Raw genomic sequence first — 27071 nt, forward strand, 5'->3', positions numbered from 1 at the left:
AAGCTGGGAGAGTAAGGAAATGTGTAGCAGTGTGCAGTACAGGAGGAGCTAGAATCAGAACTTGTGGTTTATCAGAAAGGCTCCTTAGGCTTGGTGAGTAGACATCCAAATCCATCACATCAGAAACAAGAAGCAAGGATGGGGGACACTGGGCTTCACTCAAATCATCTCTTCTTATGCTTCCCTCCTGTCTCCTTCTCCCTGGGGAGCATTTTCTTTTCTAAAATCAATACAGTTGAGTGGAGAGAGGCTGACTTGACCAGAGACCAGATAGGATGCCCATATTTTAACTTTGGTTGCACCAGTGTCCTGGTGTGGGACTCCTACCATGCACTATGTCCCTGTGCGTGGGCTCCGCAGGCATGCCATGCAATTGGTAGCAGCCCGTTTTTTCTGCAGCTAGATATCTTGCAAAGAAATGATTGAAAGGTATCTGTACGTTGTACTCATTGTTGTCCCATGTAGTGACCTTCATAAAGGACTTTGGGAAAGTCACTTGGGAAAGGGAATAACAGGTGATTGCTGGTTTTTCCTCCTCCTTTATTAGTTTCTGTTCTGATTTGTTATACAGCATTGTGCAATCACCTGGAAATGTGCCCTGTGCTCCCACGTGCGTCTTGAATGCAAACAAGCAGGTCAACAACCCTGGTGTTGTAATGTCTCCACCTGAAATCTGCTTGGATAACAGAGTCTTTGGAAATAGGACAAATAGTGTGTGGCAGCAGGAACCCACCAGGATTCGGAGCACTGAGGCAGAGAGACAAGAGTACAGAGGAGATAAAGGGCTGGAAATTGCTAAAATCAGCATCCAAGTTGGCACCAGATTCTTGGTGAAACCCTTCCTCAGCTCCTGGAAGGAGACCGCTAAACCATGAAACTACTTGCTATGCTTTTTCTTTGCTCCAGGCTGCTATCAAGTTTAACCCAGGAGTCCCTCTCAGAAGAAATCGACTGCAATGATGAGGATCTATTTAAGGCTGTGGACACTGCACTACAGAAATATAACAGTAGAAACCAAAGTGGCAACCAGTTTGTGTTGTACCGTGTAACAGAAGGCACCAGGACGGTGAGTGAGCTGTGTTTTACCCTGAGACCATTTGAGATACGTGCTGTCACGCGGAGCCCAGTCCCCCTCACCCCCTTCAGCAATCACCAAAGAACTGAGAAGCAAAGGTAGAAGCTTATAGCGCATAGAAAAGATCAACACCACTCTTTGCCCCAGGGGTGCCGGGCAGGGTATGATTAGACCTTGGGCGACCAAGCTTGGCTTCCTGGGTGATCAGAAAAGCAGGGTACAGTGAGACAAAGGTAGATGGGGTCATTTGAAAGAAACTATGCAGAGTAGGAGAATCAAGGAACTCAACTGGACCGCAGCAAAAGGATGGGTGACCAGCGGTAGACCACAATATGAAGACCTCTAGACTTCAGGGGGGAGGGGCTGCTCACGTTGAAGAAATACTATATGATCATGTTTACGTATGGAATCTAAAAAAGCCTAACTCACCCAAGCAGAAAGTGGAATGGTGGTTGCCAGGGGCTCAGGCTGGGGGAAATGGAGGACGCTGGTCAAAGTATACAAACTTCTGGTTATAAGATGAGTAGGTCCTGCGGATCTAATTTATGGCATGGTGACTAGAGTTAATTATACTGTCTGTGTGGCTGAATGCATCAAGAGTAACAGCGATGTTCTAGATGGCTTTTAATATTTTTTATAACTAATTGATGCACTCATGTTGGAGACAAATCCTGACAGTGTGTGTGATTTCAAAAAATACAAATCTTACAGTAGTTTAATTGAATTTCACTCTAAAATTCTGTGCCTATGATAGTTGGTAGCTGTTACTTTGGCAGAGGAGAAATGTCCAGTCATTTGATATGATCAGGGTAAAGGAAAAAGCCCAGTGAACATAATTTTTTTTCCTGAAAGTAAAATTGAGGCATTCTGTTTCACAAACTAGTACAATGATGTAGACATTTGGTCCTGGTCCTTTCAAGTAACAGTTGATTGATGGCCTCTTCATTGGCTGACATCCATGACAAATGTAGTTTTTTGTTCTAAAACATCCATAGAATTACACTTTACCTTTGCTTTGCCATATGGGCACCATCTATACCTCCACTGCCTAGTTCTTGAACAAAATCTGAGACCTGGAAGAAACGTGGGAGATTATCTTGATGGTCATCCCAGATACAAATAATGTGATGCAAGTAGGCTCTGAGAGTCAAGAGACTTGGGATACGGGGCCAGCTCTGCCTTTCCAAAATGCGGGGGCTGCCTCAGCCCTGCCCATCTACTCGGGGCCTCCTTTCTCTCACCTACAAAGTGAAGGAAGGGCTAGACATCTTCACCTCTCTCGTCCCTTGCTGTTTGACATGTCAGGATTTTACATCTGGAAGGCTCACCTAACTTACCACCTTTGCACTTTTTTTTTTTTTTGGAAAAAAGTATAGTTGTAGTTGACACAGAGTATTACAGGTTATAGTTCAGGTATACAACACAGAAATTTGACAAGTCTATATATTATGCTGTGCTCACAAGTGTAGCTACCATCTGTCACCATACAACACTACTACAGTTATCATTGACTCTATTCCCTGTGCTATGCCTCTCAATCCCATGACTTGCTCATTCCATACCTGGAGGCCTGTATCTCCCAAGCCCCTTCACCCATTTTACTCATCCCCCCACCCTCCTCTGCGCTGGCAACTGTAGTTTTTTCTCTGTATTTAGGAGTCTGTTTCTGCTTTTTGTTTGTTTATTTATCTCATTTTTTTAGATTCTACATATAAGTGAAATGATATTGTATTTGTCTTTCCCTGTCTGGTTTATTTTCCTTAGCATAATACCCTCTAAGTCCATCCATGTTGTCATAAATGGCAAGATCCCATTCTTTTGTATGGCTAAGTAATATCCCATTATACATACCATATGTGTGTGTGTGTGTATAGATAGATAGATAGATAGATAGATAGATAGATAGATAGATAGATATGTGTGTGTGTGTGTGGATATATATATATGTGTGTGTGTATGGATATATACGTGTGTGTGTGGATATATATATATGTGTGTGTGTGTGTGGATATATATATATGTGTGTGTAGATATATATATGTGTGTGTGTGTGTGTGTGTGTGTGTGTGTGTGTGTATAACCCTGGCTATATCAAACTGCACAAGATCCGGGCAGCCCAGAACATCTCTAAGACGATCACTACATCGCAGAACCGTATCTATCTCACTGCTGACAACCTCATCTTGAACCTACAGGATGAAAGTTATATATACATATGTATAAATGTACACACACACACACACACACACACATATATATATATATCTTCTTTATCCATCCATCTATTGATGGATGTTGGAGTTGCTTCCATATCTTGGCTATTGTAAATAATGCTGCAATAAACATATGGATGCATATATCTTTTCACATTACGTTTTTGTTCTCTTTGGGCAAGTACCCAATAGTAGATTGCTGGATCATATGGTATTTCTATTTTTAATTTTTAAAAGATTTTATCTATTTACTCGACAGAGAGAGAGAGAGAGAGAGAGGGCACAAGCAGGGGAAGCTTCAGAGAGAGAGGGAGAAGCAGGCTCTCCATTGAGTAAGGAGCCCCGACATGGGGCTCAATCCCAGGATCCCTTGACCATGACCCAAGCCATCGGCAGACACTTAACCTACTGAGCCACCCAGGCACCCCTATTTTTAATTTTTTAAGGAAACTTCATACTGGTTTTTTATGGTGGCTGAACCAATTTATATTCCCACTCACAGAGCAAGAGGGTTCCTTTTCCTCCATGTCCTCACCAACATTTCTTATTTCTTGTCTTTTTGATTCTAGTCATTCTGACAGGTGTTAGGTGATATCTCATTGTAGTCTTTAATTGCATTTCCCTGATTATTAGTGATATTTAGCATCTTTTCAAGTGTCTATTGGCCATCTATATGTCATCTTTAGAAAAATGTCTATCCGGGTCCTCTGCTTATTTTTTAATTGGATTGTTTATTTGACATTGAGTTATATATGTTCTTTATATATTTTGGATGCTAACCCTTTATCAGATATATAATTTGCAAGTATCTTCTCCAATTCAGTAGGGTGCCTTTTCATTTTGTTGATGGTTTTCTTTGCTGTGCAAAAGCTTTTTATTTTAGTGTGATCCTAATAATTTATTTTTGCTTTTGTTCCCCTTGCCTGAGAATACATATCTCGAAAGATGTTGCCAAGATCAATGTCAGAGAAATTACTATGTTTTCTCCTAGGAGTTTTATATTTTCAGATCTCACAAGTCTTTAAAGTGCCTTTGCACTTTAAAAGTTTTATTTATTATCTCATTCATGCTAGAAAAAATAGAAAAACTAAGGCAAATAAAAATACTAAAGTTACCAAAAATTGATCCACCATCCAGAGATAAATGCTAACATTTTTTAATGAAAAGTGGCCTCCTGTGTTTTCTTACTGTAAAAGAAATATATTTTATTTTTTAAAAAGACAACTCACAAACATTTGTTTGAAGAAGTGGGACAACCATACTCCCACCACCGAAAGACATTTTAATAGCTTTGCTTTATAACTTTCCAGACTTTTAAAAGTCACAAATTGGTTTCTATAAAAATGGGCTAATACTATGGATACCACTTTGTAACTTACAAATATCTAGGTGTAAATATATTATGAACATTCTTCCAAGTAAATATTTATAACTTTCAGTATTTTTAATAAATATTTTGCTCTCTTTGAATTAAGTCAAGATCAAACATTCATACCTGCATTGGAGCCCACTCAAATTATTTGCTGTTGGGTCAGTGATGTGTGTCTTTGGTTGCTTTTTTTCAGGATGACCCTGACACATTTTATTCCTTCAAGTACCAGATCAGGGAAGGAAATTGTTCTGTTCAAAGTGGCAAAACCTGGCAGGATTGTGACTACAAAGAATCTACACAAGCTGTAAGTGGGTTGACGGTTCCTGAACCCCCGGTGTTCTCTGTTGAGACTGGCAGTTTTTTTTGTTTTGTTTTGTTTTGTTTTGTTTTTACTAGAGCTGAAGATGGTTAGTATAGTTAGGCCCTTTGTAAGGGACGCATATAAACCCTCAAATATGTAGAAAAGGCAAGTGTTTGTTGTCTGTGTTCTCAGGCTCTGTGTCAGAGCACAAAGCCCAGCAGTTAAATATAGAGAAAGTCCTCCCATGAGAAGGGGACTCTATCGACCAACTGGGGCAGTAGACCAGGCCCCAAAGAGACAACAGATCAACATTTGGGCCAAGATCCAGGGCTGGTGAAGGGACAGCATGGGTGCTTTATTCGCATGGGCTCTGCCTCCAACTAGCAGACCCCGGAGAACCTGTGTGCTGCCTCCTGAAGGGGAGCTAACAACGGCCTCATCGGATTGTTGGAGGATGAAATGAGACACAGTATGCCAAGAAGCTTCTTTTGATAACAATGGCTATCAACGTGCCTGGCACAGCGCAGCTGGTTGTTTTGCCTTAATGAGGGGGGTGTGGGGACAGTGTGTGCCCAGAAGCAGGCCGCGGGGTCCGCCCCCAGCATGTCACAGCGCTGGCCTCCTGCACGCGGTTTCAACACCCAAATGGGAGGTCAATCAAGAGGAGAGTTTAACGGGCCGGCTCTAAGGCGCTGCATCATTTTGGTGAAAAGAAAACTTGCTTTAAAACCTCACCTTCTGGGCAGCCCGGGTGGCTCAGCGGTTTAGCGCTGCCTTCAGCCCAGGGCGTGACCCTGGAGACCCGGGATCGAGTCCCACGTCGGGCTCCCTGCGTGGAGCCTGCTTCTCCCTCTGCCTGTGTCGCTGCCTCTGTGTCTCTCATGCATAAGTAAATGAAATCTTTAAGATAAGTCAAGCCTCGCCTTTTGTACTGTCTCCCCTCCAACGGCTCGTGGAGGTCAGTGGCTTGTAAGGATAATCCTTAGGCTACAAAAACTCATTCTTGGGCCTCAAAACTGTTTTTTACAAAAAATCCTGGCAAGTTTAAAAGAAAGGCAAAGCTATATTGAGCCACAGTACGAGGTGGATTTCCCACCTGAAAGGTGGAGATAAATGGCCTCTCTCTCTTTTTTTTCTTTGCAGGCCACGGGAGAATGCTCCGCGACCGTGGGGAAGAGAGGGCAAACGAAATTCTCCGTGGCTACGCAGACCTGCCAAATCACTCCCGGTGGGTCTTTCCGGTAGCAGAGCAGTAGCAGGCCGGTGTTGGGTCCCGCACACTCGGGGAGAGCCCCCAGGAGGCGCCCGGACTCCCCCACGGCTTCCCCTCCTGCGGCCCGAGCTTCTGCTGACCCGTGGGTTAGGGCTCGGGGCTAGGGACCTTCCTTGGTAACTTCAGACAGACGCATTCCTCGTCAAACACCTGACGTCGGCTTCTTGCCCCTTCAGAGCCCCCCGCCCCCGTTCTCCCAGCAGGCCTTCTTCTGGCCTCCAGACGGCCCGAATACGCGGAAATAACAGGGAGAGCGCCCAGACGCGTCTTCCCGAGGGAGCCCGGGACCCCGGCCTCCAAGCCGGCTGGAGACCCGCAGCAGAGGACTCTACTGACCACACGCACCCGGCCGCCCCCTCTGCTTCCTGCTCTAAGCTCGGGCAAAATGGACATATACCGTGTTCCACACCACTGTCCCTGACTCAGCCTGCTTTCTCGGAGCCGTCCTCCTCCTCCGGCCTCCTATCTCCTCCTCCCTCCTCCCGGCTCCTCCTCACATCTCCTAGCTCCTCCTCCCACCTCCTGGCTCCTCCTCACATCTCCTAGCTCCTCCTCCCACCTCCTGGCTCCTCCTCACATCTCCTGGCTCCTCCTCACATCTCCTAGCTCCTCCTCCCACCTCCTGGCTCCTCCTCCCACCTCATTATCTCCTCCTCCCTCCTCCTGGCTCCTCCTCACATCTCCTGGCTCCTCCTCACATCTCCTGGCTCCTCCTTCTATCTCCTAGCTCCTCCTCCCACCTCCTGGCTCCTCCTCCCACCTCATTATCTCCTCCTCCCTCCTCCTGGCTCCTCCTCACGTCTCCTGGCTCCTCCTCACATCTCCTGGCTCCTCCTTCCATCTCCTAGCTCCTCCTCCCACCTCCTGGCTCCTCCTCCCACCTCCTATCTCCTCCTCCCTCCTCCTGGCTCCTCCTCCCACCTCCTGGCTCCTCCTCACATCTCCTGGCTCCTCCTCACATCTCCTAGCTCCTCCTCCCACCTCCTGGCTCCTCCTCCCACCTCATTATCTCCTCCTCCCTCCTCCTGGCTCCTCCTCACATCTCCTGGCTCCTCCTCACATCTCCTGGCTCCTCCTTCTATCTCCTAGCTCCTCCTCCCACCTCCTGGCTCCTCCTCCCACCTCATTATCTCCTCCTCCCTCCTCCTGGCTCCTCCTCACATCTCCTGGCTCCTCCTCCACCTCCTATCCTCCTCCTCCTCCTGGCTCCTCCTCCCACCTTCTGGCTCCTCCTCCCACCTCCTATCTCCTCCTCCCTCCTCCTGGCTCCTCCTCCCACCTCCTGGCTCCTCCTCCCACCTCCTATCTCCTCCTCCCTCCTCCTGGCTCCTCCTCCCACCTCCTGGCTCCTCCTCCCACCTCCTATCTCCTCCTCCCTCCTCCTGGCTCTTCCTCACACCTCCTGGCTCCTCCTCCAGCATCCTACTAGCTCCTCCTCACAGCTCTTGTCGCCTGGTTGACCTTGACTACTGTTCACCCTTCTAAGCTCAGGTCTGTTCTCCTCAGGAAAGTTTTCCCTGAGCCTGCTCTGGGCTCCTGATTTTCCAAGCTCCTGCCGAATTATACTGAGATGATCCGTCTGCAGTTCTGTCTCTCTCACTTGACTTTACTCAACTGCTTCACACCAGTGACCATCACTAGCGAATTAATGTACCCACAGCCTAGCTCAGCACCTGGCTCATTACAGCAGTTGCAAAACATGTTTGTTGGATCGAAGTGATACAGAATGCTATACCCTGAACTGGGCTTCAAGGAGCTTTAATTATGCTAAAAATAAATAATAATGTATCTGTTATGTTTTATTTTTCTAAAAAAAAAAAAACATTTATTTTAGAGAGGGTGCGAGAGTGCAGGGGTGGTGGGGTGGGGCGTGGAGGGACAGAAGGAGAGAGATTCTCAGACTCCCCACTGAGCATGAAGCCCCACATGACAGGGGGCACCGTCTTAGATGGATCCTGAAATCATGACCTGAGCAGATATCAAGAGTAGAACACTTAATGGATTGAGCCACCCAGGTGCCACAGTGTTTTGCTTTTTATAAGAGGATAAAACCCATGTTGCTTCTATAATTTAAAATTACTTTTAAGTAAGATTCTAAAACATTTTATTTATTCAAGAGACACACAGAGACATAGGCAGAGGGAGAAGCAGACTCCCTGTGGGGAGCCTGATGTGGGACTCAATTCCAGGACCCCAGGATCACGACCTGGGCAGAAGGCAGAGGCTCAACCCCTGAGCCACCCAGGCATCCCACTTTTAAATAATTTTAAAATAACTGTGCACAAAATTATGCATGTAAGGTGTTCCTAGGCAAATGAGAGGTTTATTGTGCTGACTAGAAAGCAATCTTGCATCCTCTTTTTTTTTTTTTTTTCCACATAGTAGGATTTACTGGAAAGTTTATGAGGGCCTTCTAAGTTATCTTACGTATTTAGGGCAACGTATCTAAATGTAGGTTTCACTCATTAATGCTGCCCCTTTGCCTGCTCTTTGTCAAGCCGAGGGTCCTGTGGTGACAGCCCAGTATGACTGCCTTGGCTGTGTGCACCCCATCTCAATTGCAAGCCCTGAGCTGGAACCTGTCCTAAGACACGCCATCGAACATTTTAACAACAACACGGATCGCTCCCACCTCTTTGCTCTTAGAGAAGTGAAAAAGGCCCACAGACAGGTTTGTTCTTTAACTTCATTTCGCACAGGAGTCAGTATTACATGTTCTTTGTAGAAACGGCGAAATGGAAAAAGTTACTCTGTCCTTCGGGTTTCAAGAAAACTGTATCATCACCCAGCTGTCATAAGTCAAACATGGCTCTAAAAATTAAATTTTACCTAAAAAGTTGGCACAGCTTTCTGGATATCCTCTAAATTCTAGGTTCACTGGGGGGATAAAAAAGTAAATACTTGTAAATCTGGTCTTTTCATTGCCTCAGTTCCCTGAGCCTTTACTGATAGTTGACTGGGCCCTTGTATTTCAGCCTCCAATTACAAAGGACTCACTTGGGTCGGTAACATACCCTGCTTTTTTTTTTTTTTTTTTTTTTAACATACCCTGCTTTTAATAGACCTTCCAGCTCGTTTTCATGCAACACCTGGGCTCTGCCCAGTTATGTCCCTATCCAGTCGTGTCAGGGCGCAACTAGCTCAGGATGAACCAGGAGAAATCTTATTGCCTGGCAGTCTGGGAACCTGAGGTCCTACCAGTAAAGGCCACCCAAGCTCCAAAGTTTTCTTTAGCCATCTAGAATAGCACTATTAATATTTCACAGATTCAATGGAAGCTTTCCTTCCTGCTGCCTAGAGAAGAAACACTGCTAGGTCTTCCTTAGGGAAATGGAATGACTCCACATGTATATTGTGCTCCATTGTTAGATGTGTAGGAGTGTGGTGGGGGCGGGGGCTGTGTGGAGGAAGTGAGATTCATAAAGTGTTTGCTAGTTCCTGACAAAGGACTTCTGCCTAGAAGGATCATCGTTCATATTCTTGAGTACGTATGATAGGCCACGCAGCATTCTCTGTTCCTCATGATGCTGTCAGTGGTGTTTAAGCTGCCTTTTAAATATTTGATCCAGGGATCCCTGGGTGGCGCAGCGGTTTGGCGCCTGCCTTTGGCCCAGGGCACGAACCTGGAGACCCAGGATCGAATCCCACGTCTGGCTCCCGGTGCATAGAGCCTGCTTCTCCCTCTGCCTGTGTCTCTGCTTCCTTCTCTGCATCTCTCATGAATAAATAAATTTAAAATCTTTAAATAAATAAATAAATAAATAAATAAATAAATAAATAAATAAATAAATAAATATTTGATCCAAAACTGTTTCAGGTGGTGACCGGATGGAACTATGAAATTACTTACTCAATTGAGCAGACGAATTGTTCCAAGGAGAATTATCTATTCTTAACTCCAGACTGCAAGTCCCTTCTGAATGGTGTAAGTAGGCAACAATCTAATTATAAAGTTCTTAGCATTTTGTGTCTGGTCTTTCCAGGTGTGGGAACCCTCAGCTATGGAGAAAGTCTCAGTCGCTAAAATGTTAGATGGTATTTACCGATTCACATTCCCTTGGGAACTCCGAAGCTCTCGTACTGATCAAGCTGCCTTACCCACCTAGTCAAAGAGTCTGCACACCCTAGCAGAGCACTTACAGATGTCAGCAGGGGCTAGGAGAGCCTGAAACAAAAAGATGACATGATCAAGTTGTCTTTTCAGGCCTTCCCTTTCCTGTCTCCGTTTCTTCTCCATGTGCCCGATGTCCTTACTCCCAAGCTCTACTCAGAACAGTCCCTCACCTCCAACTTGTCTCTGCTTGCTTTCTTACCTTTCCTTCCCTGCCTTTATCTCTAATAAACACATCCCAAGTCTCTATCCCCCAGTGACCCTTTCTGGGATGCTATCCTGTTGTCTGAACCAAAATTATGTTCAAAGAGAATCCTGTACATCATATGAAAGTATGATTGAAATATATCTTTATTATGCTATTCAAGCCTTCTATGACCTTATTTTTTTTTAATCCATCTGGCCTGTCTTAGATTTATGGTGTACATTAATTTTTCCCACCACAACGATTTTTATCCATTTCTATTCCTATATGTTTTCTGCTTTATTTATCCTGATTCTGGGCTTCTATACTACGTGTTTTATAAAAATAAAATAATCAGGATGCCTGGGTGGCTCAGCGGTTGAGTGTCTGCCTTTTATTCAGGGCGTGATCCCAGAGCCCTGGGATGGAGTCCCGCATCGGGCTCTCTGCATGGAGCCTGCCTCTCTCTCTGTGTTTCTCATAAATAAATAAAATCTTTAAAAGAAATAAAATAAAATAATCTTTCTTGCTATCTTTGTGAGTTTTTCATTATCCTGAATTTTACTTTTTCCAGTATTAATGATACTTTAGCTCTTATTTTGTCATATTTGCCTCCTATAGCTTTGCTCATCCAATATATTTAAATTTGAACTTTTTTATTATAAGATATTATACTTGAAGATGTAATACATTAATTTTGTTTTTAGCTTAATCTAAAAGTCTTGCCTTTTTAAAAGAGAATTGTATCTGTTCACTTATATGGTTATTATTTCTCTACTAGGTATTCTTGTCATCTTGATTCACATTCCTATGGGCTTGCCACTATGTGTTTGTTGTTGATACTGTTAACTAATTGTTTTTTATTTTCACTTTGCAATCAGACTATATTTTGTTTTCATTTTCTATGTGATGATTTGTAAGGCCAACATCCTATTTTGAGTTATACAAGTTGTTTATGTTAAAGGTTCTTTTTTTTATGTTAAAGGTTCTTAAAAATGTTTTTTTACTTTTTGTATTTATATATATTTTTAAAACCAGGATATCGGTGAATGTACAGATCATGCACACATGGATCTTCAGCTAAGAATTGCTTCTTTCTCGCAGAAGTGTGAACTCTTTCCAGGTATGAGGTGATACATATTAATGCTCTACTACTGCCTGTTGGTCACTGACAGCTGGCAAGGTCTTTCCCCAGGAGTTGTGCTTTGGTTTCCATGTCATGCCACAAAGTTTAGCTGATTGGCAGACCTTTCCAAGAACACCTGACCCCATCTCTGCTCACCTGTGCTGCAGCAGGATGCAGCTTACACTGCTCTGCAAGTAGCCAGGAGGGAATATGGTGACCACAAGGCAAAATGGCCGGCCGCTGGGTACAACACCAGCTGATCTTCCTTGTGTGCAACATGTCCCTATGTCAAGTGCTGTAAATTGGGAAAGCTGCATCCCATTTTTAACCACTTAGAGTAAAATCTTTTCAATGAAAGATTTTTTTTTTAACCTACATGTTTTAATGGAGGGGAAGGGAAATACTGCAAGATTATATAAGGTCAAGTCCTCATTTCTTATACCAAGAGTTGGCTTTTCTCATTCCTGAGAGATAGTTGGATGCATTCCATGATAAGAAGCACTACTGAAGCTGCCTCCTCACCAGAATCATAGGACTTAAAATTTTCCCACTAGAGAGTCATTCCTTTAAGTAAGATTTGCTCTTTACAAGTTCTATCAAAAATACAAAAACTTAGGAAAAGTACAGTGTATTGAATGAGCCACTGACATCTACTGATTAAATGTTTCCGTAAACACACTTGGCTCTGAGAAGAGGGAAAGAGAAGAGGCCACTAAGGTAAAAGTCAGACAGACAACCTCTACACACTTACTACTGAGCCTTGGGCTGTCCCATGACCCTCTATATATGAATGTCAGATCACATGCAGGGGAGCTACTGGGCTAGACTTTTCCTTCCCCTGCACATGCTAACTTAAAACCTGTTTCTTTCAGGGGAAGATTTTGTACAACCACCTTCCAGGATTTGCCTTGGCTGCCCCAAAAAAATACCTGTTGACAGCCCAGAGCTGGAGGTGCCTCTGAATCATTCCATTGCAAAGCTTAACTCTGAGAATAATGGAACTTTCTATTTCAAGATTGAAAGTGTGCAAAGTGCAACAGTACAGGTCTGTAAATTATGCTACAAAAGTAGTGATGTTATAGCCTATGTGCAAATTGCTGACTCGTTTTGCCATTGTCCTTGGCTCTGCACAGGGAACCAGCATACCTGGGGAATAGGTTTTGGGAGATTTGAATTTCAAGTGCCAGCCTCGCTGCATTCTTTGTGTGTGATCTCAGGAAAGTCACTTCAAACATGTTATTCCATTTTCTATCTGTAAACAATAGGGGTGAGGATCAAATAAGAACATATAATGTCAAAAAAAAAGAACATATAATGTCAAACATTTTTCAAACTCCAAAGTGCTCTGTAATTACTAGCCACTATTATATAATGAACAAAATTCAGTGCAAGACTTACTCTCTACCTTTCTAGACTCATTCTCATAGTAGTATTGCTTAGTGCCTTGGGCTTGGCCTCATTGATCTGTCATTGTCCAGACTCTTCACATTCTCACCTGCATGTCATTTCTACCCTGCCTTGAGTGCCTTTCCCTCCTACAGATGTACCCTCTGGGAATTCATCTCTCTCTCTCTATGCCCTGTCAATAGAGGCTAAAGAGTGTCCTATTCCGGGGGTCAGGAGACCCAGCTCTACCAAAACACCACCACCATCCTGAGTGACCTTGGAGCCACTCGGACTCACTCAACTCTTGTTGAAAAGTAAACTCTGAAAAATGAGTGGCTGGATTACTAGACCCAAATTCATTCCACTCCAGCAGCCTATAACCAATGTTTTTATGGGCAAAGTCCCATGATAGATCTCACAACTGGCTTCCCTAAATACCAGCTAAAGAAAAGTAATCAAAATAGAACCACACTTTTACACCAAAATAACATGATCTTTATAAACTGGTGAAAGAAGTATCACTAAAAAAAAAAAAAAAAATCATGCTTTTGGCTCAATATTGAATTTGTAGAAATATAAACTACAAGGAGTCCTGGGCTGTCTGGGTGGCTCAGTGCTTGAGAGTCTCTGCCTTTGGCTCAGGTTGTGATCTCGGGGTCCTGGGATCAGGTCCCGCATCAGGCTCACAGCAAGGAGCCTGCTTCTCCCTCTGCCTATGTCTCTGCCTCTCTCACTGTCTCTCATGAATAAATTAATAAAATCTTTAAATAAATAAACTAGGAGTCCTTATATACAGTGATATTCATTGCAGCTTTAACTATAACTCCCCCAAAAAAAGGTAAACTATCAAAATGATCAATAATTTAGAAATGATGAGCTCTATCTGGCATATCCTTACAAAGGAGTATTAAGCAGCAATTTGAAAGCATCTTTGTGAGGCTCTTGGTGCGGTCAGTGACTTGTGTTAAAATATGCAGTGAAAAACAAGAGGCCATAAAGCTGAGCATGTCTTCTGTCCTCAATTGTGTCATTAAAAAGCACAGAGGACAATACTGAAAAGAAACAAATGCCTTAGACTATTCACAGTGCTGGTTTTTAGGTGATGGCACAATGGGCTCTTTATGTTCCTCTTTCTAGTTTCCTGTTTTAGTTTTAAAACTGGAAGAAGCCCTCTAGACAAACAGTATCCATGGGATCCCTGGGTGGCGCAGCGGTTTGGCACCTGCCTTTGGCCCAGGGCGCGATCCTGGAGACTCGGGATCGAATCCCACGTCAGGCTCCGGGTGCATGGAGCCTGCTTCTCCCTCTGCCTGTGTCTCTGCCTCTCTCTCTGTGTGTGTGACTATCATAAATAAATTTAAAAAAAAAAAAAAACAGTATCCAAGGAAATCAAACCTGACACTGTGTCTCCTACTCGGGCCCTTACTCCTGTCCCAGATGCCAGCACCCTCTCCCTGGTCTCCTGGCATGTGACCCGCGTCGGGTTCCCTCAAGGAGGCTACTAATCCGTGCTCCTCCTGTCTGTCCACTCTTCTCCTCACTTTACCTCTCTGCTTTCCTGTGCCTTATTCTTCATGATGCAGGAGTATGTGGTCCTCTGCCATTTAGTGCAGGTCAGAGATCTGCCATCAGGAAGAGAACCTCTCATGCCCAAGCATGAATATCTAGTCATCCTGCTGGTTCGAGCTCTGTGAATTAGCTAATCAACACTCTCGTGTGTGTGTGTGTGTGTGTGTGTGTGTGTGCACGTTACTGTGCGTGAAGGATGCCAAGGAACAGTAGTAGGTAATGCTGTGAATTGAAGGGAACTGACATCCCTTCTGTTGCCAGATCATCCTGAAATCTTGTGAAAATTTCGAACTTACTCTCAAGAGGTGAATCGGTCTTCACTATGTTTGCATTTAAAGACAGCAACTTGACTGCTCAGACATAAGATATTCAAGGTAGCCTTGGTAGAAGCAGCCCATTTACTAAAAACTCAACGCATCAGGAGATGATTTGCTAAGAGCCAAGCTCTGAATGACCAATCTGCCAAATGGTGGCTAAAGATTTGTTTTACAATCATAGATACACATAGTTGAGCACCATTTTAAGAAATATGGCATCATCAAAATAATTGAGGGCAGAGAGGATAATATTGTTTGGAAACTGTTGCAGAAAATTTTCTGAATATGAAGAAGTTTTAGAAATACCTTAACAATTTGTTTTGCTTTTGTTTTTCCTTTTATATATATATCCAAGTATGATATTTGATTTACATCTAAATAAGTATAAAAGAGCTTTTGAAAGATTAAAAAAACACATTGTGTCATAGTTCAAAGTCTTTTTCTTTTTTGCTCTCTTTTCTTGGTGATTTTTAAATAATGCTATGTTTTAGAACTGACAGGGTCTTAAATTACACGAAATGCCATATAGTTTCCTTCCTGGAAAATTTATTGCACAGTAAAACAGTGCAAACATATTTTGTTTTTACATGTAAAATGATGTTAAATTCGAGGCTCAGATAAATAAATATAAGTGACATTCCCTCTCTGGAATGGGACAATTTTGTTGTTGTTGAGGACTTACTGTCGGTATATAGCATTCCTGACGCTACCTAATAAAAGCCAATAACATTCTTTTTAATAACAAAAAAAAAGATTTGTTTTACAGTTTTAGTTTTGCCTTGGCCTTGCATGTTTAGTCCTGTGTGAATGCATATCTATTTCAAGCTAGTTTTGTATTTCAGAAACCAAGAACTTCTTAAATCCTCCATGTCTCACACACATGAATGGTTCTGATTTCTATCACAGGGTGCTTGTCTTGCTTGCCTCTCCCCCACTGCTGCTGTCCCCCCACCCCCACCCCCATCTGTCAGTGTTCCTCCCTGCCTCTGCTCGGATGAATATGCTTCAAGGATCTGTGTGTGCAGGCTGAGGAGCTTCTCCTTTGACAAAGCCCTAGAAATGTCCAGGAATATGTATGTGTCTAAGACTTGATACAAATGGCCAAATTACAAAGTTCTTTGCAATTATGCCGAAATACATTCACACCAACTGGGTATAAGACACTGACTGAGGATCATGAATTATATTCCTACCAGCAGTGATCGAGGCTGCACGCTCCCCATACCTGGCCAACAGCAGGCATCATCACTGGCTTCCATCTTTGCCAACATGGAAGATTAAACACAATGTTGCATTGCCTTTTGAACGTGCATATCCTTGGTTATTAATGAAGTAAACATTTTTTTCCAGGATAGATGATCATTTTAACTTCTTTTCTGAAATGCCTATTCATGCCCTTTGCACATTTGCTTTGGCATTTGGGCTTTTTATTGATCCTACATTATATTTTTCCCTAATTGCCTTGCTACTTTGCCTGGTGTGATTTTTGAGAATCAGTTTTCATTTTTGTCTAGTCAAATTTAGATATTTTCCCCTTCCTTTAGGTTTCCATCCTCTGCTCTTCACCTAAGAAAAGCCTTCCTCATCCTGGGATCTGATGAATAGTTATTTATATCTGTCTGGCTCATTAATTTAAATTTGTAAATGCCTCTGGAACTTATATTGCTATATAGCGTTCTCCATTTTAAAAACAAAACTTGAGGGAGGTTCCTGGGTGGCTCCATGGTTTGGCACCTGCCTTCGGCCCAGGGTGTGATCCTGGTGTCCCTGGATCGAGTCCTGTGTCGGGCTCCCTACAGGGAGCCTGCTTCTCCCTCTGCCTGTGTCTCTGCCTCTCTCTCTCTCTGTCTCTCATTCATTTATTATTCATAAATAAATAAAATCTTTAAAAATAAAAACAAAACTTGAACAGGATGGATTTAAGCAGGGAAGACTTCTGATAAGAATAACACCTGATGATGAGGGTGATGTGGATATGACCTTCGAGGCCCTCAAATGGAAGATGGTATTAGGTCTCTTTCATTCCTCTCCTCCGGACCCTGAATACAACTGAGTCTACAGCTGTGGTTCGCATTATATGTTGTCAGCTTTCTTAGGCAATATCATATTGATCAGTTAACTCTAAGGCCAAAAAATTTGATGAAAGTATACCCTGAAATGAGCAAGAAAACTTTGATGACCAAAGTATAGACTCTAAAACCCTCTTAGAAACTTCCTTCCTACTTACATGTACACTTGGAGTTTTAAAAGTTAATTATCATATTTCTCTTAAAATTTTAACCATGCTTACCCAGCAAGACAATACCAAGAATGAGAGAAGAGGACCTTAGTTCTTCCTATAACTCTGCTTTCCTCTCCGGCCTTCCATCATGCTTTCCCCATGTTTTTCCAAAGTATAAAGATATAAGGAAGACTGCTAAGGTTTGTTTTTATAAAAATGAGATTGTAGTATCACCCTGTAACTTCATTTTTTTTTCAATAATGGTCATCCTTCTAGGTCAACAGATATACTTGATGCATTTTCTTGACAACTACACAATCTCTCTCTCTCTCTCTCTCTCTCCTTACACACACACACCACACACACACAGAGTTTGTTTAGACTACGATAGCAAAATAACAAAGATTGGGTGATTTAAACAAAAGGAGTTTATTTCTCACAGTGCAAGAGGCTTAGAAGTCTAAAGCCAGCCAATTAGGGCCTCTGGTGAGGGCTCTCTTCCTGGCTTGCAGATGGCCACCTTCTTGCTGTGTCTTCAACTTGAGAGAGAGAGAGAGAGAGAGAGAGAGAGAGAGAGAGCGCTCTGGTCTTATAAGACCCTTCTAAAGAAACTTCTTATAAGGATACTAACTCCATTATGAGGGCCCTACCCACATGACCTCATCTAAATCTAATTGTCTCCCAAAGGCTCCATCTTCCAATACCATCACACTGGAGGTTAGGGCTTCAATATATGAATTTGGTGGGAGACACAGTCAGTCCATCACACACACACACACACACACACACACACATATACACACACATATTTAAATCCTAGAATTAAATACCAAATAACTTGGTCTAGAAACCACATCAAGTTTTTAACAATTAATTTTAAAATATTTTTGTCGGGGATCCCTGGGTGGCGCAGCGGTTTGGCGCCTGCCTTTGGCCCAGGGCACGATCCTGGAGACCCGGGATCGAGTCCCACATCGGGCTTCCGGTGCATGGAGCCTGCTTCTCCCTCTGCCTGTGTCTCTGCCTCTCTCTCTCTCTCTGTGACTATCATAAATAAATAAAAATTAAAAAAAATATTTAAAAAAAAGTAAAAAAATAAAATATTTTCGTCAAGTGTCTTTCTCAGGGTATAAGGAATATAAGATATGGCATTTTATTTTATTTTTAAAAAACATTTTATTTATTTATTCATGAGGGACACAGAGAGAGAGAGGCAGAGATACAGGCAGAGGGAGAAGCAGGCTCTATGCAGGGCACCTGATGTGGGACCCGATCCTGGGACTCCATGATCACGCCCTGGGCCAAAGGCGGCGCTAAACCGCTGAGCCACCCAGGGGTCCCCCAAGATATGGCATTTTAAAATGACTTACAAAGTCATACTTGGGATTTTGTTGAAGTCAGAGTAGTTTAAAAACACGAATTTCATTTTTTAAATAAATACATAGGATGTGCCTCTTCTAGACAAAAAAAAGGGGGGGCTATAAATTGCTTACTGGAAAACAGCACTGTATAATGATTAAAGCTGGATATTAAAACATATTATTTTTAAAGAATTTTTATTATTTATTTACTTGAGAGAACAAGAGAGTGAGCATGAGCAGGAGGAGGGGCAGAAGGAGAAGGAGAAGCAGACTCCTGAGCTGAAGCAGAATCAGCTGAGCAGGGAGCTGGATTTGGGGCTTGATCCCAGGATCCCAGGACCTTAACCTCAGCAGAAGGCAGACACTGAACCAACTGAGCCACCCAGGTGCCCCTAAAACATTCTTAATATAAAAAAGAAAGAAAAGCAAATTCGAAAATCCAAATAATTTGTCTAATCACGTAATTTCTATAGTGGTACTAACTCAGCATTTCTCTGACTTAAGATTTGGCAGGATGATAAGGCATTTCAAAGAAAATATTTAAGTTTTTCTTCCTACCCTTCTTAGATTCTATTACAACATGAGTCCTTGAATTATTCGTGAATTTTGCAGTGTTAACATAAATCAGAAAACATTAAAAAAAATTATAGCTTGCTTCCTCCCCCATTTAGAAAAGGAAATGAGACCAGCCATTAGCCAAATATTTTTCACGTGCATACAAGTTGAAGGTTTTGTTGTCAAACATTTGTACTTTTCTGTGTAACTCTCATTTGTTCAGTATACAATTAAAATGTCAATATTCTCCCCCCAAAGTTCAAGTATTAATTAAGCTCCCACTTTGTGCTAATTAATTATCCAGATGGTGGCTGGAGAGAAATTTTTTATCCAGTTTGTAGCCAAGGAAACCATGTGTTCCAAGGAAAATAATGAAGAATTGGTGGAAAGTTGCCAGATCAATAAATACGGAGTGAGTAGTAACACAACTAACTGTGTACTTGTTCTCTGGAAAACTTTTTGATGTTTTATACTTGTTTAAGCATCTCATGAATAACACTGTTCTCTCTTTTGGCTTCTGTTTTCCTGGATAGGAACAGCTAAAATGTGAAGCTGAAGTGTATGTGATCCGTTGGGAGAAGAAAATTCACCCTACTGTCAACTGTCAGTCACTGGGAAAGGTATGATTCTAATTACTGTCAGCCCAGGACAATTTTGTTCATTCTGAAAAATCATGTTTGGGATTGAAAATGAACCATTATTTAAATGAATTAGGAAACTATCTTTTTTAAATGAGGGAGAACTTCCACATTTCTGTGCTGACCTCTTTATGGCTAGACATGGGAGCAGCAGTCCTCATAATTTTTGTCACATCTTGTCAGCGTGCCATGGTCAGGGGGCCCTCTCCTGGTGAAGTGCAGGCCCTGCCGTGGAGGGCTGATGCTAACTGTACCCACAAGGTATGCCTGCGGTAGGGCACAGCTCTCCCATGCCCACCGCTCAGGGCCAAGGACCTCTGGAGAAATGCCGATCTCAGCCCCCACTCCGCATTTATTGACTCAAAATCTGCATTTTAACATGATCGCTAGGAACTCATACCCATGTTCAAGTCTGGAAAGCATTAGTTTGCATCATTTTTTTTAATTTTTAAAAGGTCCCTGGGAGGTAAAACTTTCCCCATTGTCAAGGATGACATAGTAAATATTACAAAGATGCTGAGGTCTAGGGTGAATAATAACATTACCAAGTGCATTCTCTGTCCCAGGCACTGTACTGAGAGCTTCATACATATTTCATTCCTGACACTTCTATGAGGCAGGTGTTGTTATTATCCTCTTTACAGATGAGAAAAGTGAAGCCATGATGCTCAGATTCAAATCAGAGCCCACCCTATTTGCCATGATGCTGATTATTAGTAGGGTCTGACTGGTTTGACTCCCCAAGCCAAGCTCTTTGTACCACCAAATACTGCCTCTGAACATCACATTCTCACAGGTAGTGAAAGTGTAGGTGGAAATAACCCACACGTCCATATCTTCAGTGCAATTTGCCTCTTCTTACTTTTTTCTTATTTTTTCTTACTTTTTTGCCATGTGTTGATGTGTATATTGTCTAACAAACATTAAATAAAGACTGCGTTTCAAGCTGGTGAACATGTCCTAATGTGTTTCAATTCAACAAAGTAGTTGTGGATATATACTCCCTAGATATTCAGCTCATAAAGCCACTTAGGGCCTTTTAGGACAAAAACAGTTAATTATGCTAATAGAAATAGTATCAATGAATAAATAATATGTTGTGACTTTTATATAATCATAGATGTGGAAGGTACCCTAGAGATTATGTAGTACCACCACCCAATTTTTCCAAACGAAGGAAAAACTCTCCAGCTTAGAGTATTAAGAACAATAATCAAAGGGCTGTGGAAGGGGAGGTGGGTGTGGGGATGGGGTAACTTGGTGACGGGCACTAAGGAGGGCACTGATGGGATGAGCACTGGGTGCTATACGAGATGATGGCAAATTGAATTTAAATAAAAAATAGGGATCCCTGGGTGGCGCAGCGGTTTAGCGCCTGCCTTTGGCCCAGGGCGCGATCCTGGAGACCCGGGATCGAATCCCACGTCGGGCTCCCGGTGCATGGAGCCTGCTTCTCCCTCTGCCTGTGTCTCTGCCTCTCTCTCTCTCATTCTATGTGACTATCATAAATAAATAAAAATTTAAAAAATAAATAAATAAATAAATAAATAAATAAATAAATAAATAAATAAAACTGGGCAGCCCCCGTGGTGCAGCGGTTTAGCGCCCCCTGCAGCCCAGGGCGTGATCCTGGAGACCTTGGATCGAGTCCCACGTCAGGCTCTCTGTATGGAGCCTGCTTCTCCCTCTGCCTGTGTCTCTGCCTCTCTGTCTCTCATGAAGAAATAAATAAAAATCTTTAAAAAAATTATCAAAATAAATAAATACATATATACATACAACTAAAAAAAACCCAATACCTACAAATTATAAAATCAATAAAAAACACTTTCATCTCCTCTGGAACATTAATATAATATTTTTTAAGATTTTATTTTCTTATTCATGAGAAACACAGAGAGAGAGGCAGAGATACAGATAGAGGGAGAAGCAGGCTCCTTGTAGGGAGCCCAACATGGGACTTGATCCTGGGACTCCAGGATCACATCCTGGGTCAAAGGCTGGCGCTAAACCACTGAGCCACCCAGGGATCCCCTAATATAGTATTTAAAATCTGATAAATTTGCCCTATTATAAACCAAGATAGCATTGCCAGGACTCAGTCCCTCCTTTCTTCATTGATAGTATGGTTTTCACAGATGAATGCATTCATCTTAATATTCCCTATTTAGGTCATATTGATGAGAAGGCCTCCAGGTTTTTCACCTTTCCGATCCTCATTCATGGAGAAAACAGAAAAAGGAATAACTGTAAGTCCACCCCACAATTCCATGGCACCTGTACAAGATGAAGAGTGGGATTCAGGAAAAGAACAAGGACCCACTCATGGGCATGGCAGGGGCCATGAAAAGCAAATAAAACATGGCCATAAATATAAGCATGACCAAGGCTATGGCCACAACAGGGGACATGGCCTTGGCCATGGACATCAAAAGCAACATGGCCTTGGTCATGGAGGTCAACGGGAACTTGACTATGTTCTTGAACACCAAAGGAGACATGACCTTGGCCATGGACATCAAAGGGGACATGGCCTAGCCCATGGACATAAATATGAGCATGGTCATGGCCATGAAAAATATAAAAATAAAAGAAAAGACAATGGGAAGAAAAATGGTTGGAAAACAGAGAATTTGGCAGGTTCTCCTGAAGATAGTACTACCTCTTCTGCACAGACACAAGAGAAGACACAAGGGCCAACAACCCTCCCTTCCCTAGCCCAGCCAGGTATAGCAGTTACCATGCCTGACTTTCAGGACTCAGATCTCTTTGCACCTGTGATGCCTAACATACCACCAACTGCCACAGAGAGTGATGATGATTGGATCCCTGACATCCAGATAAAGCCAAACAGCCTTTCATTTAACCTGATATCTGACTTTCCAGAACAAACCTCCCCCAAATGTCCTGGACGCCCCTGGAAGCCAGTTCATGGAATGAATCCAACTGTGGAAGTGAAAGAATTTCATGATTTCGATCTCTCTGATGCTTTGTATTAATTTATGCAGCCACGATTCTTTCTTTAACACTTCATTGTTCCTTCTCCCCATTGTCTAAATGTCCTAATATAACACACCAAAAGCCATCAAGCTTCAAAACAGCCTAGAGAGAAGGGGTGAGACCCCCAATGGGGACACCATCAATCTCAATGGACGACATAAAACTGTGCGCAGTATTCTAAATCCCCTCTGGGTCTTCCTCACAAGTTTTCTTAACTAGCACAGAAAATGGACAAACTCATGTGCCTTATGGCCTACTGCAATTTGCTTTTCTGATAACAAATATGTATCTCAAGATGTATGTCATCAACTTTCATACAAAGATTCTTGACATTCTGAATAAACTATGGCATGTGGTCCCTGAACACATGCAAAAATAAGGGAAGTCAAGAGACTAAATGATGAATCTCTTGCTGGGAAAAAAATAATAATGGAACCTCCAGAGGTTAAGGAGGGACAACAAGGAAGCAAGACAGAGCAGCCTAAGAGAGGACAGGAGGAAGTAAATTAATTGACTTTCGGTTTCCAGAATGACTAGTATACCAAATAGTTACTCCCACTGGACAAAGCTGTCCTGATAATTCTCTTTCTGGGTGAGAGGGTTTCTTATGCGTCAATAATTTACATTTACTCAGTGAGTGCCCTTTGCAGCAAGACTTCCAAATAGGAGTTTTCTGCTTGTTCATTCTTGCCCAGGCTGCACTGAGTGATCCTTAGCTTATCACTGACTTTAGTGATAAGGATGGAAAGCCAAGAAAGTAATGTAGAGATAGTCTTGCCAAGGAAAACATTCTTTAAATAATTGACAAGGGAATATCATGAGACGTGATGCAAATTTCATTCAAAAATTTTATGAGGAAATTCCTCTCTAGCCTCACTTTATGATCATATCATCGTTTTGCAATAACGTTGAACAGAAGAAAATAATACGATTATCTTTAATTGCCTTATAAAATGAGGGAAGGATATATTTTACAACCCTTGCTGTCATTTTGCCTAGGGAAACAAGATAGAGCTTTAAACAGCTGCATTTACCTGTGGATGAATGCATCACTGCTACTTCAATTTCTGGGATGTATTTGAACCTCTGAGTTTTTATATAATTTCAAATATTATCTGTACTTTTAAATAAAGAACAAATGATGTAGGAAAAAAGTCTCATCTTGTCAAATGGTTGCTTCACTCTTCTTTTATTGAATGATCACAACAGATTAACAGAGTTTTGCTATACTTACAGAGGCGCCTAAGGCTCTGCGAGTACAAGGGCCGACCTCAGGAGGCAGGGGCAGAGCCAGAGCCAGCACCTGAGAGTGAGGTCTCTTGACCAGCGGGCAGAATCGTCACGCCTGACACAATAGCTCCAACAACCTCTATCACCACCCCCGCATGGAAGGACAAGAAGATGGGATAAAATTTAAAGAGAAAAATGCCACCTACTATTCTGTTGCTGAGTGAAATAAACTTCAGTCTTGATGCTCTCATTCCTGGTGAATTTATGATGGTCTTCTTTTGGCCACACCCATCCTACAGCAAAGCCCAATAGATCAGAGAGCCAGTATCATGGCTCTATCATGAAAACTCCTAGCCCAACTCTAGAGTGCTCTCACTAGCCAAGGCAGGAGTCCCTTAGGTGAGGCTACCTTACCACCAAGACCTCATCATGGGTGCTAAGTTTAGGGTTAGTGAGTCCTGTTTCTACTAGAAACCTAAGGACTCTCTACCTTCCCTTCTTCCTCCTCTCAATTGTCCCACTAAACTTAAGACTAATTTGTCTTATTATAGTTTTTTATGATCCAGATGATTACCAACAAGAAAAAAAAGCTTTTGTTAATGTGATGTCTACCAACTTCTCATTATTAGAAAACATCTAACCACAGAAAAAAAACATTTTAAAAAATGTTTTAAATTATCTTTCTGAACTGGGTAAAGAAGAAAATAGAAATCTAGTAGAAGAAAAAGTATAGAGATTTTAAATTTTCTGTAGTAAAACCCATGTATTGAATGCCTATGATAGCCATTTACTATGCTAGACAATTTCCTTTTGGGGTGTAACTTAATCCTCACAACCACTCAGAGGTCCCCATCATCACTTTTTTTTTTTACAATGAGGAAAGTGTAGATCTCAGTACCCTGCCCGGGGTCACACAGTTAATATGTGACAGAGCTGGCATTCAAACCCAGACCTTTTGAACTACACTATGCCATGTTATAATGAGGCTTTCTTATCAACATTGTCATCACAGAAAACACATCAGGATAATTTCTGATTCCAAGATGATCATTATCTCAATCCAAAAACCCGTATTAAATAGCTCATTGAGGCTGGTGCTCTCCTGGGTACTACTCAGGATATCCTATAATTGAGTCAGGTAACAGGATTGACTCTTTTCCATTTAGTTAGCACAAGGTCTTGAGAAGAAGAGGAATTTTTAAAGATGTAAATCCTTTCCCTCAAAAAACTTGCAACCACATCAGGCAATGTGACTAAAGCACATAGAACAGACATTTAATCCAAGCCATGGTCACTTGTGGAGCAGTGAGCAAGCCTGACTAATGCGATAGGAAGATGTGAAGAGGTGGAGGGACCAATGTGGAGAGAGAAAATGAAGCCCAATTGGGAATTCAGATCAGAGTAAACCATGAAGTACCTTTTACATTTCTTGAGCTAAGATGTACTGAAAGAGTGTTTAAGGTCCATTATTCAAAAGATTCTGGGGAGCACAGGTCAGAGTGAGACCAACTAGACTCGAGGCAGTATCCCAGGCATCTCTCATCCGGCGCATCCTAACAGAAGAATGACCACTTGGGGCTGGCATGTAGAGCCTCCAGTTCTCACTTTACTCAATAACATGAAGCATTTCCACTTCAGACCTTTTAAAGGTAAAATAATGACAAATTTCCTGTGACCCAGCACCCACCTTTTACTCTTTTTTTTTTAAGATTTTATTTATTTATGAGAGATACAGAGAGAAAGAGGCAGAGACACAGGCAGAGGGGGAAGCAGGTTCCATGCAGGGAGCCCGACGTGGGACTCGATCCCGGGTCTCCAGGATCAGGCCCTGGGCTGAATGTGGCGCTAAACCGCTGAGCCACCCAGGCTGCCCTATTAACTCTTAAATCTTTTTGCCAACAGGATGGTTACGAATCTCACAAGAGATGGATAGATGGATGGACAGGTGACTAAGTTTTTTATGTGCTAGGATTGTCATAATAAGAACGGAGAGTACAAGATGGGTATAAATGGCATTTCAAAGACTTATAAACAAATTACTACATTTGAAGGATGAAGGACTGGAACAGGTCAAAAATGACAAAAGTTTTCCAGTCTAGAGTGCCTAAAGGGATGGGTTGACACAAGCAAGGAAATGGGGACCTAGTCTGTGATTTACAGTGACTCACAAAGAGACAAGCTGACCCAAAATGCACATAATTGAAGATGTTCCAATAGCTAAATGAACATATTAAATCAATGTGCAAGTGGAGTATAGAACCCTCCTACGTCCCACCTCAGATTATTTCATTTATTCTGATATCTGTGGCCCCTGCCATGTACACAGGGGAGTATCATTAGCTACTCCTGGAATAAACTTGAGGAAACTGTCATCACAGGACTCCTAGCAAAAAGAACAGAAAGGAAAGAAACTTTTCTCTGAAAGTAATCTGAACTTCTATTTCTACTAGTGGACCAGAAGCCCAAATCTAGCAAGAGATCTTTGTTACTAAAGCTTTCCTATCTTTTGTCTTCTTTATCTGGCATGTGGAGATGGTATCATATTGAGTGTGTGGAAATCACACTATCTTATCATGGATATTAAAAATAATGAAATAGGGGCAGCTGGGTGGCTCAGTCAGTTAAATGTCTGACTCTTGGTTTCAGCTCAGGTCATGATCTCAGGGTCTTTTTTTTTTTCTTTCTTTCTTTTTTTTTTTTTTTTTTTTTTTTTTTTGATCTCTTGGTCTTGAGATCCAGCCCTGCAATGGGCTCTGTGCTCAACAGAGAGTCTGCTTGAGGATTCTATCATCTATCTATCTATCTCTCCCCCCTCCTCTCTCTCCCCCTCTCTTTCTGTCCCTCCCCCTGTTCACATCCTCTCTCAAATAAGTTAATTATTTAAATTAAAAAAATAGATGAAATAAGTGCGCCTATCATAATGAGCAGAGTACTGTAGAGAATTGTTGAGTCATTCCATTGCACACGTGAAACGAATAAAACACTATATGTTAACTATACTAGAGTTAAAATTTAAAAACTTAATAAAAAAATAAAATTAAAAACCAAGATCCTGCCACTCCCACACTTACAGCTTTGTGGCAGTTTTAGTTCACTGAAAATGATACTAAAACCCTATATAGTTGCCTACAAAAACCCC

The 27071-nt window shown here is 42.2% G+C and overlaps 1 protein-coding gene across 1 annotated transcript; it reads left to right on the forward strand.

Annotated features, from left to right (window-relative positions):
• The first annotated feature begins 695 nt into the window (after window positions 1-695).
• On the forward strand, window positions 696-24182 carry KNG1 (kininogen 1). Its single transcript, XM_055308578.1, has 11 exons — window positions 696-1066; window positions 4854-4964; window positions 6105-6189; window positions 8733-8905; window positions 10052-10159; window positions 11568-11652; window positions 12528-12700; window positions 19369-19476; window positions 19598-19684; window positions 21874-21951; window positions 23939-24182. The coding sequence occupies exons 1-11, from the start codon at window positions 872-874 to the stop codon at window positions 24023-24025; spliced, it is 1290 nt and encodes a 429-aa protein (XP_055164553.1). The 5' UTR covers window positions 696-871; the 3' UTR covers window positions 24026-24182.
• Window positions 24183-27071: the final 2889 nt, after the last annotated feature.

This window comes from Nyctereutes procyonoides, unplaced genomic scaffold, assembly GCF_905146905.1.
Source record: "Nyctereutes procyonoides isolate TBG_1078 unplaced genomic scaffold, NYPRO_anot_genome, whole genome shotgun sequence".
Lineage (NCBI taxonomy): Eukaryota > Metazoa > Chordata > Mammalia > Carnivora > Canidae > Nyctereutes > Nyctereutes procyonoides.

What these genes read in the sequence shown, in the direction of transcription:
- KNG1 (XM_055308578.1), top strand. Translation starts at nt 872, where the DNA reads ATGAAACTACTTGCTATGCTTTTTCTTTGCTCCAGGCTGCTATCAAGT. An exon ending in ACAAAGAATCTACACAAGCT is followed by an intron (nt 4,965 to 6,104) that starts GTAAGTGGGTTG and finishes TTTTCTTTGCAG; the next exon opens with GCCACGGGAGAATGCTCCGC. An exon ending in ACTGTCAGTCACTGGGAAAG is followed by an intron (nt 19,685 to 21,873) that starts GTATGATTCTAA and finishes TTCCCTATTTAG; the next exon opens with GTCATATTGATGAGAAGGCC.